General features: G+C 44.7%; 1 protein-coding gene across 1 annotated transcript in view; it reads left to right on the top strand.

Moving 5' to 3' along the window:
• Positions 1 to 20,554, top strand: part of PTPRT (protein tyrosine phosphatase, receptor type T) — a 587,995-nt gene that overhangs the window by 83,514 nt on the left and 483,927 nt on the right. Inside the window, exon 3 of the mRNA XM_019539805.1 lies at positions 4,706 to 4,977. Within this exon, the coding sequence (XP_019395350.1) occupies positions 4,706 to 4,977 (272 nt within the window). The remainder of the gene's footprint in view (positions 1 to 4,705; positions 4,978 to 20,554) is intronic.

Raw genomic sequence — 20,554 nt, 5'->3', positions numbered from 1 at the left:
GTATCCCTTGTGTGGGGGATGAACCCCCTGTTGGGGGGGCGTACCCCAGTGATAGTGCTGAATCTCCTTTTGGGGGTCTGAACCCCCTTTTAGGGGACCGAACCCCCACTTAGGGGGGTGTAGCTCATGTGTGGGGACTGAATCCCATGTTGGGGGGGCATAGCCCTTGTGTGGGGGACCAACCCCTTGTGTGGAGGCCATCGCCCTGTTGGAGCAAAATATGTATTCATGGATTCATGAAACCTGTATTTAGAGTTTACTTTATTATTATGATAAGAGACTTGCTTTAACACTGTAGATATATCAATAAAACATCATCCAACTGATCACTGTCTCTGTCTCACTCTCCCTCTCTCTTTATAGTGGTCTTTTGTTTTACTTGTGGAGGAACATGGACTTCGGGGTATTTTACAGAGTGACTTTGGGATTTTTTTTATCAAGGATTTTTCAGTTTTCCAATAGGGAACACCAGAAGTCCTGGTAGGGAGGCCAGTGGCAGGACCCTGCCTGCTCAGAGCTGGCACCTTGGACCCTTCGACTGTGGCTGACCTCCTGGCCAAATGGGGCCAGGAGGACATGCTTTGACAGTTCAAAGCAGGCCATTATTTCCAGAACATCTTTTGGGCGATAGCTGCCCAGATGGCCGGGCACGGGGCACAAATGGCAGTAGTGCTGCACAAAGGCCAGCCCTGCAACCGCAGTCCACTAGCAGGTGGCCCAGAGGGGCAGATGCCTCTACTGGCTCTGCAGTCCCCATCCAAATCTGGCAGGTGCACAGCAGGTCACAGCCAGGCAGTAGCCATCATTGCCAGATGGCTGCAGTGGGTAGAGGGTGCAGGGAACTCCAGGAGTCCAGCTGGCACAAGGGGTAGTGTCCCTAGGTACCAATTAGCTGGGCCCCAGAAGCTCCTGAGAGGTAGTAGCCCTGAGCTACTTGCCAGGGCAGCATTTTATACTGCTGGGGCCAGGACAGGGCAGCTTTTTATACTGCTGAGGACAGCACAGGTGCTGGCCCCGGGCTCTAGCTCCCCCTGGCTGCAGATCCGGGAGGAGCCAGGCAGGGTTATTTTGCCCCAAGTGGCACAATTTGCTCCACAACAAAGCGCATGTCCGAGCATGTGTGCTGAGGCAAAAAGGCCCAGTTAAAATTTGTACCACTTCTGTTTGAGCTGCTGCAAGCACATGTGCTTGCATGTGTGGACGTGCCCCATGTGTACTCGTATTAGGGTGCAGTAAACACTATCTGCTTTAGAATAGTACTATGTGGGACAAATATTATCCTACATATCCAATGTTGGAGTGATTTAGTGCACCAAAATACACATGTAGATTGTAATTGGGGCTGGCTGGTGCATGAGGATGCTGCCTGACAGCTAGCCCTACAGTGTAGCACCTTCATGCCTGGATAGCCATTCTGCTGCCTATCAACACCACTTGGAGCCTGAAGTTGCCCCCTTGACCCCTGGCCAACCCAGGGCTGCTCTGCCCGGGTTCAAACAGCTGCAGTTCCAGGCATACATGAAGATGCTGTGCCCCAGAGCAGCTGAACCCAGTGCAAACTGTGCTGGAATTTATTGCTACATGCTAATTGTACTTATAGGTGCACTTAATGTGCATTAAAATAACTGCCTGGTTATTTGTGTTCCAGGCTATGTGTTGTTCATTACCTATGGCCATGGGGGATATGATGCAAGTTTCAGAGTTAACAGATTCATGAATTTGTTTCTTTTCATTTCACCATTTTCACTTTACCTGCTGCTTGTCATGTTCCTTCCTCTAGCAGTTTAACTTTTCTTGCTATATTATTTCTATTTGTGATATCATTGTTAACACTAGCATTGTAATTCTTCTGGACTGTGCCATATGGGAGGTGGTTTAGAAACTTACCATGCAGGGAAGCTGTATCAACACGTTGGATAGTGTAAGTTGGCGACATTGTAGAACTGTGGCACACTACCTTCAGGCCTTGTTACACCTTACACCAGGAATGGGCAAAATATGGCCCACAGGCCAAATCTGGCCCACCAGGGCATTCTATCTGGTCTGTGCAGCCCTGAAAAAAATAGAAAATTAATTATTATCTTCCTGTGGCTTCCTGTCAAAGATAACAAGGTGCCAGTGGCAGCAGGACCCAGGAGAGCCGATGGCATGGAGCAGCAGCATGGCCCTGCCCTACCCCCAGCCCCTTCTACACCTCCAGCCTGCATCCAGAAGCTTCTGCCTAGCAGAGGCTTCTGGCCTGGTGACTCTGGGGCTGTTCCCTGCTTCTCTCCACCCAAACAGGTGCGAGGTGGAGGAGGAAGGGAAGTGGCAGGGGAAAGGCAAAGGCAGCAGGTGGGGGGTGAGGGAGGAGGGAAGTGGCAGTGGGCAGAAGTGCAGGGCCTTGAGGCCAGGGCCAGCTGGAAACCACAGGGGCTGGGTTGGTTCTTGCTGTGATCTGCAGCCCCAGCACTGAAGCCAGGAACTGCATGCTGCCCGCCAGGATGGCCAGCTCTGTGCCTTCTCCCAAATGCCGTGGACACACACACACACACATACACACACACACACAGCCCCACATACACACACCCACAGCAACCAAAAAAAACCTGCACCCACCCATCCATGCCCCCCACACCTCCCCACAACATACAAGAGTAAGACTTCATTTTGAGCTATTATGCGGTCACCTCTATATACACAACAAAACACACACAAATCAGAACAAAAAAAAACTGGAAATAAAATATATATTTTTAGTACACAATTTAGTTTTTTTTTTCCCAGTTGGAAGATGTTACTTTTAAAATACCAATTGCCAAATCAAAAAGCGAGACTTTATAAAGGGGGGTAAGCCAAGGTACTGTGTTTATTGATTACATGAGTTAGAAGGAAGTTTGGACACAGCATTCATACAAACACACACAAATCATCATATACATTATTATACACAGGCATACACATACACAAAACAACCATTCCATCTGCACATGCACCAGATATAGTTACCAGAAATAGTTGCTTAATATCAGCCCAGGGTGGCCAACCCTGGTCTTGTTAAATAGATGATGATGTTTTGAAGATTGCAGCTTGGAGCAGGGTGAAGAGATGCATCTGCACTCCTGTAAAACAGCAGTAGAGAAAAGACTCACCCAACTTGGCATTTTCAAAGCCTTCTTTTATAAAAATTGGCACCATTTGTTTCAGTGCTTTGGGGTTTTTCCATACCCAACTTCTGTTTTTGCAGTTGTTCTTCTTTTGTCTTCAGCTTATCTCAGCCTTAAAGTGTTCTTGCTGCCCATCTGGCAGAATGAGTGCATTGCTTCTCCTCATTATCTTTTTTATGCCTTAGGCCTAAAAGAAATTCTTCAGCCATTCCTTAATTAGTTCACTAACTGGTAACTTACATTTGGCCCCTTGTTGCTTACATAAATGGTTAATCTTCTCCCATCTCTATGCCATTCTCTCACCATGCACCCTTTTATACACATTCATACATAAAGGCTATGCAAAGTTCATTCACTTTATGTGAAGCAAAAAAATACAAAATAAAGTTTTCAAGTTGCTTACAGAACAAAACTAACACGGTTACATTTCACTATTATTGCACGTTAAGTTAACATCAGCTACATTAGTTCAGTTCCTGCTACAAAGATGGTAACCTCCCCCTTCCCTCGCCCCAGGTTATTTCAGGGCAAGGAGAGAGATGTCCAGTGGCAAAGGTCAGGGGTTAGGGGAAGGACTTCCAATCTCAAGATGGTGACCAGGGGGCGGGGCACTGGTTGAGGGGCTGGGCTACCCTTGTGGCCCTCAACAGCTCACCAAAACTCATTAAGTGGCTCTCCAGCCAAAATAGTTATCCACCCCTGCCTTACACTGAGCTGCACAAATGCTATTTGGAGCCATCACATGCTTAGTTTAGAAACCTTCCCTGACTGTCCCCCACCTGCACAACCAACTTGCCACTAAAGGCCTGGTAAGCGGAGGCAGAACTTGAAGCTGTAGCTGTGACTTGCCACTAGAGGGCTAGTGCGTCAAGATAGGCTTCTATCTCTGTTCTATGGGCAGGGTTATGAGAGATCCTGGGATACTGGAGCACTTCAACTTGTGCAGCAAATCTGTGGCCTCAGTTAACTGGAACAGGAGATCGGTAGTGCAGATTATAAATAATCCTGCCCTGGAGTGGCATAATTTTGAGCTGCATAACCAGTGCTTAGACCAACTTTAAAGTGTTAACATGCAGATAATACAAGTGTTAAGAGCTGCATGAGCTACCCAAATTACTGTGTAACAAGACCCTATAATGCCAGCTGGGAATCTGGTGCATTGCATTCTTTTTATTGTGGACATGACATCAGTGAAGAAAAGTATACTGCATGAAATGCAGACCAAAAAGATGTGTTTGAGCTGCTAATGACTATTGCTGCCAGGTGATTATATGATAATTCTGATAGAATAAAACTTAAAAATAAGAATAAGAACTCTTTAAGAAGCTGTTAACAGGACCAAACTCTACTTCCATCTTTTCCCTGTAATTTTTGTGTCATTTCTTTCTGTCACTTCAGCACTAATGTAAACTAGCAGGCTTGAATTTCTTGGGAGTAACCGTTTATTTTCTGGTTGGTGGGGGATCATGTAGAACCATTGACTCTTCTAATAGAATTGTTCTGAAAATACACCAAAAAGTGTTTCTCTTCCCTTTTCATTTTCCTCTCATTATCTTTAGGTTCCTTCATGATGGTGAACAGCTCAGGACGGGCATCTGGGCAGAAAGCTCACTTGCTGTTGCCTACCTTGAAGGAAAACGACACTCATTGTATCGACTTTCATTACTACCTGTCCAGCAGAGACCGTTCAAGCCCTGGCTCTCTGAATGTCTACGTGAAGGTTAACGGTGGACCTCAGGGCAACCCCATCTGGAATGTGTCAGGGATTGTTACAGAAGGCTGGGTGAAAGCAGAGCTTGCTATCAGCACATTCTGGCCACATTTTTATCAGGTATGCAATTGTTGTATTTTCCTCATCCTCCCCCAGTGTTTGCTCTGTTGCCAAGTTTGAGCCTGGGTTATCAATAACCAGTGTTGGCTCTGAAAGAACTACCTCTTTTTCATTTGTCCAGTATCAGAGTGCATGTTGTAATTTATCATGAGCTCATAGGCTGCTAACAAACATGGACATCTCCCCCCCCCGTGTTTACTTCTAGCTCAGCACGCCTCCAACCTGAGCGCAGCACATGTCCAGAAGAGGAACTGCATTGGTTTGAGCCAGCTCCCCCAGTGTCTAGGCAGATCACGTGCTTCAGCTGGGCTTTTTGGCATTTTTATCTAACCAGCTATTAGATAACTCCACCCCCCGCAATGTCTCTCATCTTCCTTAGTAGTGGAAGAGCTGAGGAGCTTCCAAGAAGAAGGTAGTCCAGCTGTCTGATCAAGGGACTGGGGGACAAGATTCCTGTGTTTTAGCAGGTCACTTTTGTAACCTGTTGGATTCAGTGCTTGCCTCCGCTTCCCCATCTATGGGTAACACTTACCTATCTATATAGTGCTGTGCCATTTTCATTTATGTTTGACATGGTTTGAAATACTTTTGTGAATACAGCTGTAGAAGTACAACAAAGTTAATTTTAGAAATGGGTTTGCTTATGTTGATTTTTGTATACAGGGAAGATTTAGACCTGTTAGTGTATTCCTTTTCTCAACATATTATGTCCTAGAGGGCTTTCAGCTCCACAGAAAGGAACATTTAGAGCCAAACTGCCAAAAGGTTAAGGCATGTTTCTCTATCCTGAAAATATGCATATTAAAACATTTATGCTGGCATATACCATGGCTCCGGGTAAATAGGATGGCATGTGGCTGGCTAGGTATTTAATCGATTACCTGCATAAACTTGCCCATTATATACCCCAGCTTGATTACATGAACAAGAGTGCTTGATATGTCTTTGCATTTGGCCTCCTATGATTTTTGAAAGCTTATTTATAGTTCTTATGTCTCTTTTTGTTTTCTTTTTTTGTTTTATCATTGGTGATAGCACAATTTTGCTTGTGCTACCTAGGAGATATTCCTGAATCACCCCTTTCCTTAGTTTTAGAACAGTCCTCTCCTTTGCATCAACCTTTGTCTTTGCCTGCAAGTTAAGGTCAGTGCTGCATAGTATGGAGCAGTACCAACTTTCATTAAATCAATACTCCTGGTAGTTCAAGAGCCTAGGTATCTTCTGTGCTTGGAGGGCACTAGGGGTGTTCGAAATGGGCCCTATTCAAATCAAATTGGGCCCAAATCCGGGACAGTGATTCAATTCACTGATTCATAACACTGTCCCCAATTTCATTCAGCTGAATCCGAATATGAAAATTCAATGCTGAGTACTTCTGGGTCTGCTGCTGAGCACTCTGGGGACTCCTCCACCCCCTTCCCCCCCGCACTCCTATGGGATGCTCCAGTGTTCATGTTCTGCCTAGTACCTTGAGCTATGTAAAAAAAAACATTTAAAGCTGTGTCTATGTCCGAATTGCCAAATCTTTCCAGATCTCTCCAAATCAATTCAGAGGGTTCCAATTTGATTTGGAGGGATTAAAGGGTCTCCTGGTTTTGATTTGGAGAGTTGGGGATTCAGCCACGAAATCAGGCAGAATCTCTGCCCAATCAAATCTGCAACTGAAGCTTCGTACAGCCCTAGAGGGTACACCAAATGAAAGTTATACTGTTTAAATTACAGTGGGCACATCTATACATGTATGTGAGGGCACAGTTTAATGCACCTGAATTTTCTGCTCAGAAAATTCAGGTGCATTAAACTGTACCCCTACATGCATCTGAACATGCACCTGTTGGGAGCAAATTTACTCCCATTGAGAGCAGTTCCATCTAGATGCATAGATTCATAGATTGTAGACCTTGGAAGATCATCGCGTCCAGCCCCCTGCACCAAGCAGGAAAGGCAACTGGGGTCAGGTAACCCCAGCAAGGTGACCATCCAGTTTCCTCTTAAAGATTTCCAGGGTAGGCAATTGCACCACCTCTGGAGGGAGCATATTCCATAGTCTGGACACCCTAGCTGTGAAGATGTTTTTCCCAATGTTCAGCCTGAAACGGTCTTCAAGGAGTTTGTGACTATTACTCCTGGTTTTCACCAAGCCCTTGATATACACCCCTGATGTAGCAGTAAGCTACTACCAAGTCTCCTCTCCTCCTTCTCTTTTCCAGGCTGGAGAGTCCCAGGTGCCTCAGCTTTTCCTTGTATGGCCGTGCAAGTCGCTGACCATACAGGTGGCCCTTCTCTGGACTCTCTCAAGCTTTACCACATCCTCATTAAAGCGTGGCCTATAGAATTGGACACAGTACTCCAGCTGTGATCTCAACAATGCTGAGTAGAGTGGAAGAATCACTTCCTTGGTTTTGTTGGAGATGCATTGATTGATGCATGCCAGGGTATTATTAGCTGTGCTGGCTATGGGTTTGCACTGCCAGTTAATGTTCATACTGTGATCTGTTATTAACCCCAGGTCCCTTTCATTTGTAGTGCTGGTCAGATTGGTGTTGCCAAGCCTGTAGGTGTACAGGGGATTGTTCATCCCCACGTGAAGCACTTTACATTTCTCGATGTTGAACTTCATCTGGTTCCAATCTACCCAACTTGCCAGCCTGTCTAGGTCCACCTGTATCTGCAGCCTATCTTCAAGCATGATCATGCTTTCCCATAACTTGGTGTCATCCATGAATTTGGCCAGTGATCTCTTCACCCCCACCTCCAAATCATTGATGAAGATGTTGAATAGGACTGGACCAAACACTGACCCCTGCAGGACACCACTGGCCACTTCTTTCCAAAATGACATAGCTCCATTCATTAGAACTCTCTGGGTTCTATCCCACAGCCAGCTTCCTACCCACCTAACTGTCTCACAGTTAAGCCCATAATCCTCCAATTTTTTCATGAGAACATGATCAAAAGCTTTTTGAAAGTCAAGGTATACAATGTCGACCTCCTCTCTCTTATCCAGGTGGTGAGTTACCTGATCATAAAAGGAAATGAGATTGGTAAGACAAAACCTGCCTGTGATGAAGCCAAGCTGGCTGTTGTTCAGAATCCTACCTTCTGCAAGCCTATCACACATAGACTCCTTAATGAATTTTTCCAGCATTTTCCCTGGGATAGAAGTTAGGCTAATTGGCCTATAGTTACCTGGGTTCTCCTTTGTCCCATTCTTAAAGATGGGCACAACATTGGCCTTCTTCCAGTCCTCAGGGACCTCTCCAGAGTGCCATGAGTTTTTGAAAGAGTTTTGCCAGGGGTTTCACAATGACTTTGGCCAGCTCCTTCAGCACTCTTGGATGAAGTTCATCTGGTCCTGCTGACTTATATATGTCTAATTTTTTTTAATTGATCACACACCAGTTCTATGGCAATAGTAGGAAGGTGGTCATTTCTATCCTGCTCATTCTGTACCCTATCTGGCACGATTTTTCCCTTGGGCTGGTGAAATACTGAAGCAAAGTAGTCATTCAGGAGATCAGTGTTCTCCTGAGTTTTGGTAACCAGTTGTTGAGCAATGGACCCACACTCCTATTTGTTTTCCTCCTGTTCCCTATATACCTAAGGAAGGACTTCTTGTTCTCCTTGATTCTGTTGCTAATTTTAGTTTCTGTCACTGCCTTGGCTTTTCTAATCTGATCTCTACAAGTGCAGGCCATTACTGTATAGGGCTGCTCCTTCCCTGGTCTGCCCCCTTGCAGCATCCAGGGGGAGCTCCCAGCTCCCTTGGGTGCCAGCCCTAGGCTGGCAGGGAGTAAGGAGGCTGGTCCAAGTCTCTGTGGGGCAGGAGACAGCTGTCCTAGCTCCTGGGAAGGTGCCTGCCAGCTGTATGGAGATCAGGACAGCAAAAGGTAGATCTAATCAGGACGGGTCCTGATTTCCAAATGGCTGGCAGGTAGCATCCCACCAAGCCAGGACAACTCTCCCTGTTCTCTGGGGCCCCTGTTGCCTATACTGTCTGGGAACAATTTGCATGGAACAAATTGCTAATTTGCTCCTGGCCAACATCAACATGTGCATTTCAGTGCTTTAGTTTAATGTGCCAATTTCTATTACCTGTACCTACAGGTACTAGAAAACAGCTTATTAGAATAATGTGCTGCACAGTAATTGCTGTGCGCATGTATACAGTGACACTCTACTATGCATTATATTAGTCTGTTATTCCGTAAAGCATCTCATATAAATGCACCCAATTAGTGCCAACGTCGGTAGTTTCTATGATGCAGGCAATGACCACAAACTAAGGCAGAATTGATTTGGTTACCTTATAGAGTAACTAAAGTAGATTTATTAGCACAAGCTTTTCTTGGCTGGAGCTCACTTCATCAAGTGTTTCATTGAGCTTCAGCCCATGGAAGTTTGTACAGATATACCCTGTCTCTTACTTAACTTCAGACTAAGACAGCTAACTATGGGCACATATACGTGTGCTCTGGGGTGGTGGGCTGGGGCATTTTAATTAGAGCGGATATTGGAAGCCGCTCTAATTAAAATGGCCACAGCATCTCCTGTTCAGCATCCCATGTTTCAAAATGGTGTAGGGAGGTGTTTTAACTAAAGCTCGTTTGATGAACCTTAGTTAAAGTACCCCGGCTGCCATTTTGAAATGTGAGGATGCTGCATACACGAGACACTGCAGCACGCTGGAGCATTCTGATTAGAATGTGCCAACAGACTCGATTAATTGAATCTGCTCTGACACATTCTAATCCTGTATAGGTGCCCAGTGTCTCTAACAAGACCAAGGCCAGCAAACCCATTTCATCCTAGCCTAATCTTGATTAGGCTCTTTGGAAATAAGAGCAAACCCTGCCCCTCAGGTTCTGATTGCTGACTGTTAGGCAGAGATGCTGATGCAGAGGACAATACTCAAGTACTTAACCATAGATTATGAAGAGCTTTTTATTATAGTATTAAATGTAAACTGTATCCTTTCATCTTCCAGCATTCAATGAAAATTGCAGGTGCTGTAGGCATAAGAGTGGACAATCGTACCATAGGGAGAAAGTGACCAGTTTCATTTTTCAGCTGTTGAGGTATTAGGCTCTATTTCACTCAATTAGGCAGTTGTTACGATAACTGAACCTGGATGTGACCCTTTTTAACAGGCAGGAGCACACTCACTCGGGAACATCCCCCCTCAAGTGCTGCTGTCCTGTTACTCACACTTCCCAGTATCAAAAAAACAGGAAGGATTTAGTAAAATCCACTGCAGGTTTCTTTATGTTCTATCAGCCGCACATCATCAACTGTTAATCAGGTGTTTTTCAAGTGACATGAAACAGTCAATAGCCTTGCTGATGTTAGATATTAGAAAGGCTGATTGAATCCAAGTGGGAATGGAATTTTATAGCCATCATCATCTCAGCAGCCTTTCCCTGGCAAACTGGCCTCGCTTAGTTAAGATTTTCACACCAAGAGAACTATTTTTACACAGCAGATGAATTTTGCATATTCAGATACAGATGGAATCTGTCTCTCCTGGAAGGCATTCGTAAAGAAACTGCGAGAGCTGTGGTAAAAGAAGTGTTAGCTCAGAGGAACTTTTTTTTTCAGGGGGTGGAAGGCTACCAACCTTGTAAGACCTGAAAGTCTGCTGGCTGTTAGATCAGGGAGAAGCTGTGCTGCATGCAAAGGAACCATTTGCATATGATTTATACACTGGCTCTGATCTGACACTTCAGGGGTTAAGCAAAGTTTAACCTGTTTAAAAACATGTAAGCCACACTTTGGGCTCTTGCTGACTTCCAGGAGTTGATTATACTTATAAGCGTAAACAGTGACAAAGTTGAAGCTTTCAAGTTTTCACTTATATTTTATCATATTTAATTTTTGCAGCCACCTGTTTATTACCCCCAGCATGTGGCCTGTTATAAACTCCTTCCTATGCATTTCCTTGGTTTTAACTGCAGCAGTCTATGAAATATGGACTCCACTTAATTCTTTTTAAATGCCATGCAGGACACTTTTACTGTTCTAGCCAAGAAGAAAATGAGTGGCAAGGAATTTTATGCCACATGTGGTAGGAAACAGGAAAAAAATCATCAGATGCTGATCACAGAAGAACAAGCGAGGCAGGAATTTCTGTAGAGGAGGCTATGCAAAAGGCAGATAACATTCTTCTCCTGAGTAGACAGACAACAGCAGATGGAAACAAGTTTTTTTTGTTCTTTTAATAACTGGATAGGATGTTTTAAAAAATCTGAACCATAATGGAATGCTTTGATGTATCGTCTTGTGGGGTTGGGGACATCAGCAGAATACAGAGAACAGCAAAGAGGGTCAAAAAACATGATTGGCCCCTTTGCTACACAGGAGACTTTTAAGTGAAAGTGTTGTTTTGTGAGCAGAAGCAAATCTGTCATTTTTCTTGAAACCGCATTAAAGTTCCCATTATTGATCTGTGTTACTAAAATGCAGAGTCTCTATTCAATGTACCCCAGACAGAGATGACTTGAGGAGGGTGCGGGGCCCAGGGCAAATCAGCCTGTGCAGGGCCCTGCCCCCACACATGAGGAAGCCAGTGGCAGATTCGGCAGTGGGGGTGTGGGGGAGATGGAGTGCTGGCCATGAAGCTGGCAGCAGTATAGAGTTGCTGCGGCTGCTCTGCCCAGTGCCACAGGACCCCACAAAGTGTGGGGTCCAATTTGACCCCAGGACCCAGCTGTGCTTGGTGCTATACAAATGCTGAAAAAAAGATAATCCTTGCCCCAAGGGGTTTACAGTTTAGTAAAAAGTAGAGCATGCCTGCATTTCCTCAGGGTCATCAACCAGAAGACAGTGCCATTTACTTGTACATAAAGCCAGAATATTACAGCAACGCACAGTGCTGCATTGCAATGTGAAGATAATTAAGCACATGCATAGATTACCTAGAGAGGTTGAAGGATCTCTGTCAGTGGGAAGGTTTAAATGTAGGTTAGTCAAACTTCTATCTGAGATAAGTTTGAGAGAGATGATCCTGCTTTGAGCAAGAGGGTGGATTAAATGACTTCTGGAAGTCATTTTCAGCCTTATCTTTCTGTGAGTCTATGATTTTATGATTGTATTCCTTGACCATATATAGTTGTAAATAAGTAAAGAAAAAGTGAATTTTCCAATTCAATACTGAAACTATGGATTACTCCTTGTAGCTAGATATGCGCTGCAAACCAAATATTAAGACTTTTTATTAGCACAGATTAAGGAAACAATTTCAAATGTGTGGTTCCACTTTATGTTAGACTCAGATATACATGCTACTTTGAGTTTTCCAAATAGTGGACTTGGAGCGATTGAAAATAGACCAAGTTACATAGAGTCTCCAAGTATGGTAAGTATTTTATAAGCACATAAAAATAAGACTGTTCACCACAAAGTGACCACACTCTAGAACTGAACCTCTCAAGTCTAGATCCACTCCTTTTGCACGGTCTTTTCCAGCCTGCTGGCCTCTAGCAGGTGTCCAGTAAATTCAGGAGAAATAATGATCTGCGACCCAATTTGGCCATTTCAACAGTAACTTAAATACAACTCCCTCCATTTCAGTATTGCTTGTTCCCTTCTAGACAAAAGCCACTTTTGTTTTCTGCTTTTGTATATAGGTTTCCTTGTGATTGTCCCACTTCTGATCAAACTCCCATTCTTTTAGGGTGGCTTTTAAGCCCTTCAGCCTTATATCACTAATTCATTAGTCACTTGTTTTACAAACGATCTGTGGCAGCTGGCTTAGGAAACAGTGGGGATTCTGCATTATGCTCTATTCTGTCAGCAACTAAAGAAAAGTTTGAGGGAGGTTTGTAAGCTTATGCAGAGGAAGGGAAAAAAGAATCAAATACATGGTCTAATTAAGTCTTGTTGAAGACTTAATAGAACATTGTGTCTAAAATGGCAGTAGTCTGGATATCTTGATGCAAAGGGTCCTCCTTCATATTTCAAAAGTGTTGGACAACTGAGGGAAAATATATATATACATATACATACATATATATATATACACACACACACACATACACCCAAAACATGGAATCCACATCAAATGCTGATTACAGAATGACATGGAATACACTGCAGATGAGATGCATCAGATTTTCTTAATGCTCAAAGGTATTACGGGTTCCACATCACTACATTCTGCTTTTGAAAATCCCAAACTAAAATATATTTTAAAAAAATACTTGAATTGTATCTGAACTTTGTATGAAACTTCCACAACTAGTCAAAGCTTTTATTAGGGGTGATGATTAGAGGGCTGGGACACATAGCTTATGAGAAGAGGCTGAGGGAACTGAGTTTATTTAGTCTGCTAAAGAGATGACTGAGAAGGGATTTGTTAGCAGCCTTTAGTTATGTGAAGGGTGGTTTCAAAGAGGATGGAGCTAAACTGTTCTTAATGGTGACAGATGACAGAACAAGGAGCAAAGGCTTAAAATTGCAACAAGGGAGGTTTAGGTTGGATATTAGGAAAAACCTTCTCACTAGGAGGATGGTGAGGCACTGGAACAGGTTACCTAGAATGGAATATGCATTCTTGGAAGTTTTAAGGCCTGGGTGAACAAAGCCCTGGCTGGGATGATCTAGTTGGGGATGGTCCTGCTTTGAGTAGGGGGCTGGACTAGATGACCTCCTGAGGTCCCTTTCAACCCTAATTGTCTATGATTCTGTAAGTCTAAGTATTAGATATCTGAATAACAATAACTAAGCCACTTCCCAGAGGTCAGGTTTGCAGCACTGGAAGTCCTGCAGAAGATTCATATAACTTGTCCAGATATAAAAGCATTCTGCCAAGACATATTTCATACTTGGATTCCCAGTCTGAATATGTTTTCAGCATAACGAGGAAAATCCACAAAAGGACTGGGAGAAAGTTTACACACATATTCATTGAATTACTGCTTGCCATAAAGATGAACTAAGACCCAAAATAAACCAAGAGCAGTAATGGGGTCTGCCAGAAAGAACTAGTATGATGTATAGCAAGAAACATTATTGATCTGTACCTTAAGAAAACTCCTGTACTACAACAGATGAGCCCAGCTACTTTGCTAACACAGACATTGATTGCATATAGAAGCAGTAGAATGTAAGTGTTGTTTACTGGGAAGAAAACCTGAAATGGCTTGGATTTTATTATTCTCAGGGGTATTAAAATGTTCCTAAAGTGTAAAGCTTTGCATTTTGTCAATTTATATGTGCAGCTTTAAGCAGTTTGTTCAAAATAAAAATAGTATTAAAGTCCAGATCTACAGCTGTTACATGGAATAGGGAGTCCTATTGGAACTAAATATAAGTAAAGAAAATATAATATTGAGATTATAGAATTGGACTTCATGTGCGTCTCAATTCCTTCCTCTTCTGGATCATCGTTGGGCTCCAGTTCTTTGCCTGCCAAGAAATCTGTTATGCTGCTATGATGAAGTTTTGTAGGCTGCGGGGATGTTTTGGCAAGGTAAAGGGAAAAGGACATTCTGGAGGCCTTGGACCATGGAAAGAAGAAAGAGCATGATGAATGTAGTGTGAGGCAGGTTCCAAAAAGAGGTCTTACCTGCACTAAAGTATTCCTTCATCCTACTCTGCAAATTCATAACTGTAAGAGAAATGGGTGCAGAACACTGAGCAGAGGATGGAGTATGTGAAGGTGAGTGTCCATTAGCTATCTCACTTAGTAGTTTTTGCTCTGAGCCAACTGCCTTGAGTCAGCAAGGTGTAGTGTACTAACAACAATTTTCTTGGCCTACTTGCCATTGGATTAAGGTCCCATTCTGATAAAAGAAATCATGCATCTTCTATGAAAATGGCTTTTGCAATACAATTTTCAAGCCTTTTGATGACCAGCTAGTGATGACAGGAGCAGGTTTGTGAGGTTTGGAAGCACTTAATCATGAACTGACACAAAGGTGGCAGTTAAAAGAAGGTCGCGTAGCACTTGAATGAGGTAGGAGTATGATTTGGCAGCTGTAACTATGACTGAGCAGCACTCTTTAGGATCCACTCTGCTCAACCCACATGGGGAAGAGGCTAGAAAAGGTGCCCTGTAATAGTCTGTCTACCTTCTTCCTGACTGGACAATTACGTCCAGTGGAATTTACTGTAGTTGAAATCAATAAAGAAACACAATCAGTTTTGGGACCTGGAACATCAGGACCCTTGTAAACAATCAAGAGTACTGCACCACTAGTGTAGCTTGTGAACTCAGGCGGCACAACATCAGTGCTGCTGCATTGAGTGAGACCCAGTAAGTGGGCATCTCAAAGAACATGGAAGCAGCTATACCTTTTTCTGGAAGGGAAACTAGGAAGAATACTGGATTCACAGACTTGGTTTTGCCATCAAGAATGAACTCATAAACCAACTCAGTGAGTTCCCTAGCAGAATTATTGAGCGTTTCACGACCCTCCATCTTTAACTGGAAGGGAGGCAATATGCCACTGTCGTCAGTGCATATGCCCTGACTCTTGATGCCACCTATGGCATGAAAGAGGAAATTTATGCAAACCTTCCATGATCAAGTCTTTTCTGACATTCCAGAGAGAGACAGACATATTACCCTCAGTGATTTCAATACCATAATTAGAAGGAACTTGAACCTCTGGAATAGAACCATTGGCAAAGAAAGAGTAAGAAAGATAAACTTCACTGGCATGCCCTTCTTAACCAAATGTGCAGAACATGGACTCACCATCACCAACACCCTGTTTTGCCAGAACAACAGGCACAAAACATTATGGCATACCAAGGATCTAAGCATTGGCACCTGATTGACTGCATCATTGTTTTACCTGGGATCACAAAGTTAAACACATCACCCAAGCTATGGTAGGAGCTGACAGTTACTGGACTGATCACTAACTCATCCACTCAGTTCTATCACTCAAACTGGCTCCCAGGTGATGACAGCAGCAGAAGCAACACCGATGGAAGATCAACATCAAAGGACTCAAGGACTCGAGACAGACCTTTTCCACCACTCCCTCAATGAAAAACTGGCAAATTCCAATCAAGAACAATGGGAGAATGTCTAAAGTGCTTGGTGTGCCTTCAGGTTCACCATCATCGGCACCTGTGAAGAGACACTTGGATTCTTTGCTAGGAAACATCAAGACTGGTTTGATGAGAATGATTGGGAGATCCAGTAGTCGACTAACCACAAGTACAAGGCCCTTTGTGCTTGGCTGAATGGCATCAACTCCAAGCAAAAGAAACTGAATCTCCAACAAGCAAAGGCAGAGATCCAAAGGAGGACCTGTGATATGAAGAACTGATGGTGAGAAGACAAGGCATCTTGCTGACAGCCACAATCTGCACTGGTTTTTCAGTGCCACCAAAACACTCAGGGACTGAACCTCTTGAGGCGTAAGGACAGAGGAGACCTGATCAAGGAAAAGGGGAGCCATCAATGCCCATTGAAAGGAACATTTTAAAAATTTTCTCAGTTGAGACTGTTGTTGACAAGAGTGCTCTCTTGAAGTAGTGACCATTCTTTGCCTACTCCATGACAGTATGTGAGTGGTGGTTCTTAGTAATGGATCTAACACAGATCTGTTTTGAGGTTAAGATGGGAGGTAAGCAAGGCTGTGTCATTGCTCCAAGACTCTTCTTGATATTCCTTACTGCTAAATCTGACCACCAACAAGCTTCCACTTGGAGTGGAACTAAACTACCAAATAGATGGTAAGCTATTTAGTTTCAGCAGATTCCAAGCCAAAACCAAGATCACCTTAACCTCAGTCACTGAGCTCCAGTATGCTGATGATGCTGTAGTCTATGCTCACTTGGAAACAGAACTTTAAATTATGATATAGAAATCTGCCTCAGGTGTGCTGGACCTCCTACAAGAATCCTGGCAGACCCAAGACATAGCTACCTGAATGTAGCCTAGTATGTTCTGAAGGTTCAAAAAATATTAGATAGGACTCTTGCAAAGGAAAATCTCTTGGCTGCTCAACAAGTGGAAGAGCATCAATGTAATAAAAATGCTAGACTATCAGACAAGAGATAGAGTATTTCTATTGCTCTCTGTGAACGAAGCCATACCAGGGACCATTCAAAATGTCTGTCTGCCCACCTGTCTAGGGCAGTCTGCTTTGATTTGCCTATCATGTCTTGATGTATAAACTGATTTTAAAAAATGCAGGAGGCTGCCCATTTAACACCCTGATGCCAACGGCATAATACACAGCTGTGACCTTCCCTTTACTGTGTCCCATGTCTCACAGTTGGCATCCAAATCACTACCCACTATCACTCCCCCAGCCCCTTAACTGGGCTGCACTAGGCTTGTGGTGCAACTTAGCCTCAGGTGTCCGTAGACATGCCTGGGGCTCATGTCCCCTCACTGGGGCCTCAACTCTGGCTACTCTGGTTGGCCCATGTGCCATCCTTCAGGCTCCCTAAGGCCTTAGTCTACAAAGCTGCTGGATTTCACTCCACCCCCTCACTGGGACTTCTGGGCCTTATGCCTCTTGGGCATCAGGAGTCTGTTGGTATACCTGAGCCCACAACTCAGCCTATGGCCCACTCAGGTCTCACGTGTCTGTCTACATGCCTGGGCCCTGTGCTTTTCTCTCAGGATGTGCTCCCCTAGCCTTTCCCCTCCATGAGGTCACCCAAAAGGCAGTGGGGCTGAGGATTTATGATGCCCCATCCTTGCTTTTCACTGGGGAGGCACAGATGTTGCATTTCCGGGAGACTGCCCTGCCACAGGCAGCCCTACTACACCATCCAGCCCCAGCAGGGTGGAGTTTTAGGTCATTCCCCAGGATCAGGAACCTCCTCCATCCCCATATTTCCTACCCTTGACCTCCAGGATGTTCCTGGGATCAGCAGTACTCCAGCCAGGTAATGTTCACCCTTCAGCTCCCTAGTTGTAACTGCCAGCTCTACTCCTCAGGGCCTGCTCTTATTCTGAGGCTACTTTGCCCTGCTCCAATCAGGCTGACATGTGACTGCCAAATTGGCTCTGCAGTCACCTGCAGGCTGCCTCACAGCTTGCTCAGGGCCTTAAAGTGGCAAGCACCCAAAGGTGTACTGCCACACTCCCATCCTCTAAAAGTAAGTTGTTGGCAAAGTGGCAAGAACCTTTTGACATCTTACAGAGGGTAAGCTGGGTGGACTTTAAAGTGCAACTAGTGGGAAAATGGAAGTTCACAAATCTATCTTGTTAAAACCCTGAAGGGTGCAAGAGACAGGAATGGCCTCCACACTTTTGCAGGGAGCCAGCTTGTGGGTTTCGGACCCCTCTTCAGATCTGGTAGCTGAACTCCAGCTAAGGGCAACTCTGACCCCAACTCAAAGGGATGAAATAAGAGCCATACTGGATGAGTTTAGAGTGATCTCAGGAAGAACTATCATGGTTAAACACTGGATTGTCCTCATAGTTCTAAGGTCACAAAGCCCTTGGATGTGGGTATTGAGGTGGATGTCATCTACCTGGACTTCAAGAAGGCATTTTGAACTGCCCCTTCCCCCATTCTCATAAAAAAACTAGGTGACCATGGCATCTATGCTTACACAGTCAGATGGGGGGCAAATTGGATCCATGGTTGTACCCAGAGAGTGGTGGTGGATGAGTCATTTTTGACTTGGAGGGATGTGGGCAGTGGAGTTCCCCAAGGCTCAGTCCTTGGGCCTATGCTATTCAAGATCTTTATCAGCAACTTGGAGGTGGACATGTAACGTACACTGTCCAAATTCACTGATGACACAAAGCTGTGGGGAGAAGTGGGCACACTGGAGGGGAGGGACAGAATCCAACTAGATCTAGATAGGTTACAGAGGTAGGCAGATGAGAATAGAATGGAATTCAATGCAGACAAGCTCAGGATATAATCCTCCTGCTGGACTCGGCCTTGGTAAGGCTGCAGCTGGAGTACTGCATCCAGTTCTGGGCTCCACAGTTCAAGAATGATGTCAAGAAGCTTGAGAGAGTCCAGAGGAGAGCCATGTGCATGACAAGAGGGCAAGAGAACAGGCCTTATGAAGAGAGGCTGAGAACCATGGGTTTTTTCAGCCTGGAAAAGCTCAGTCTCAGCGGACACCTGGTGGCAGCCTATAAGTATTTAAGGAGTGTGCATCAGAATCTGGGGGAATGCCTGTTCACCAGAGTGCCCCAAGGAAAAACAAGGAACAATGGTCATAAATTCCTCCAAGACCATTTTAGGCTAGACAAAAGGAACAATTTCTTTACTATCCCAGCTCCCAAGACCTGGAATAGATTCCCTCCAGAAGTGGTGCAGGCACCTACTCTGGACTCATTCAAGAAGTGTTTCAATGCTTATTTGCTGGTATCCTTTGGCCCAAGCTGACTTCCTGCCCCTGGGGCAGGGGGCTGGACTTGATGATCTTTGAGGTCCCTTCCAGCCCTAACATCTATAAAATCTATGAAAGGTGTTGCATCTAGGGAAAAGGATCTTGCAACATATCTAGAGGCTGGGGAGCACCCTTCTCAATAACATAGTGGCTGAAAGGGATATTGGAGTCATTGTTGACTCCAGGATGGACATGAACCATCAATGCGAGGAAGCAGTCAGTAAGGGTAACCGCACCTTGTCGTGTGTCTACAGATGCATCACAAACAGGTCCAGGGAGGTGATCCTTCCCCTCTATGCGGTGCTGGTCAGGCTGCATTTGGAGTACTACATCCAGTTCTGGGTGCTGCACCTCAAAAGGGATGTGGCTAACCTTGAGAAGGTCCAGAGAAGGGCCACTCACATGGTCAGGGGGAAGCAGGCCAGGCCCTATGAAGATAGACTAAAGGTCCTGAATCTATTCAGCCTCCACAAAAGAAGACTGATAGGGAATCTGGTGGCCATCTATAAACTCACCATGGGGGACCAGTATAAAATAGGTGAGGCTCTGTCCCCCTAGGCACCACCTGGGATAACAAGGAATAATGGCCACAAATTGATTGAGATCAGGTTCAGGCTTGATATCAGGAGGCATTACTTTACAGTTAGGGCGGTCAGGCTCTGGAATGGTCTCCCAAGGGAGATGGTGCTCTCCCCTACCTTGGGGGTCTTCAGGAGGAGGTTGGATAGACATCTGGCTGGAGTATATGATCCCAGCACTCGTTCCTGCCCAGGGCATGGGGTCACACTTGATGATCTGTTCAGGTACCTTCCTGAGCTATGAAACTACGGAACTGGGATGTGCAATTCATCAGGGGTATTTAAGAATTCCAGGCCAGCTGAGGGAAATGCTAAAATAGAAAATTAAGAAATTGATGCATTTGGGAGTCATAGAAGAATCAATCAGTGAGTAAAGTAGCCCAATTCTGATAATGCCAAAACCAAACCACAGCATGAGGTTCTCTAACAACTTCAGTAAAGTTAATGTAGTTTCAAAGTGTGATACATATGATAGGCTCAGAATAGACTAAATCAGGGACAGCCTCTCCCCTTGACAGTTGCCTTGCTCCCGGTTGCCACATTGGGACCAGATGTCCTACCCCCTACCCCCTAACATTTGCCACTGCAAGTCCCTCCCCTTGCTGCCCCCCCCGACAAAAACACTCCTTTTAGGAGGTGCATTGCCATCTTAGAACCAGAAAAAAACCCAA

Source organism: Crocodylus porosus, unplaced genomic scaffold (assembly GCF_001723895.1).
Source record: "Crocodylus porosus isolate Cpor-Errol unplaced genomic scaffold, CroPor_comp1, whole genome shotgun sequence".
Classification (NCBI taxonomy): domain Eukaryota; kingdom Metazoa; phylum Chordata; order Crocodylia; family Crocodylidae; genus Crocodylus; species Crocodylus porosus.
Note: the sequence above shows the minus strand (reverse complement) of the source record. Positions and strands in the feature narration are given on the sequence as shown.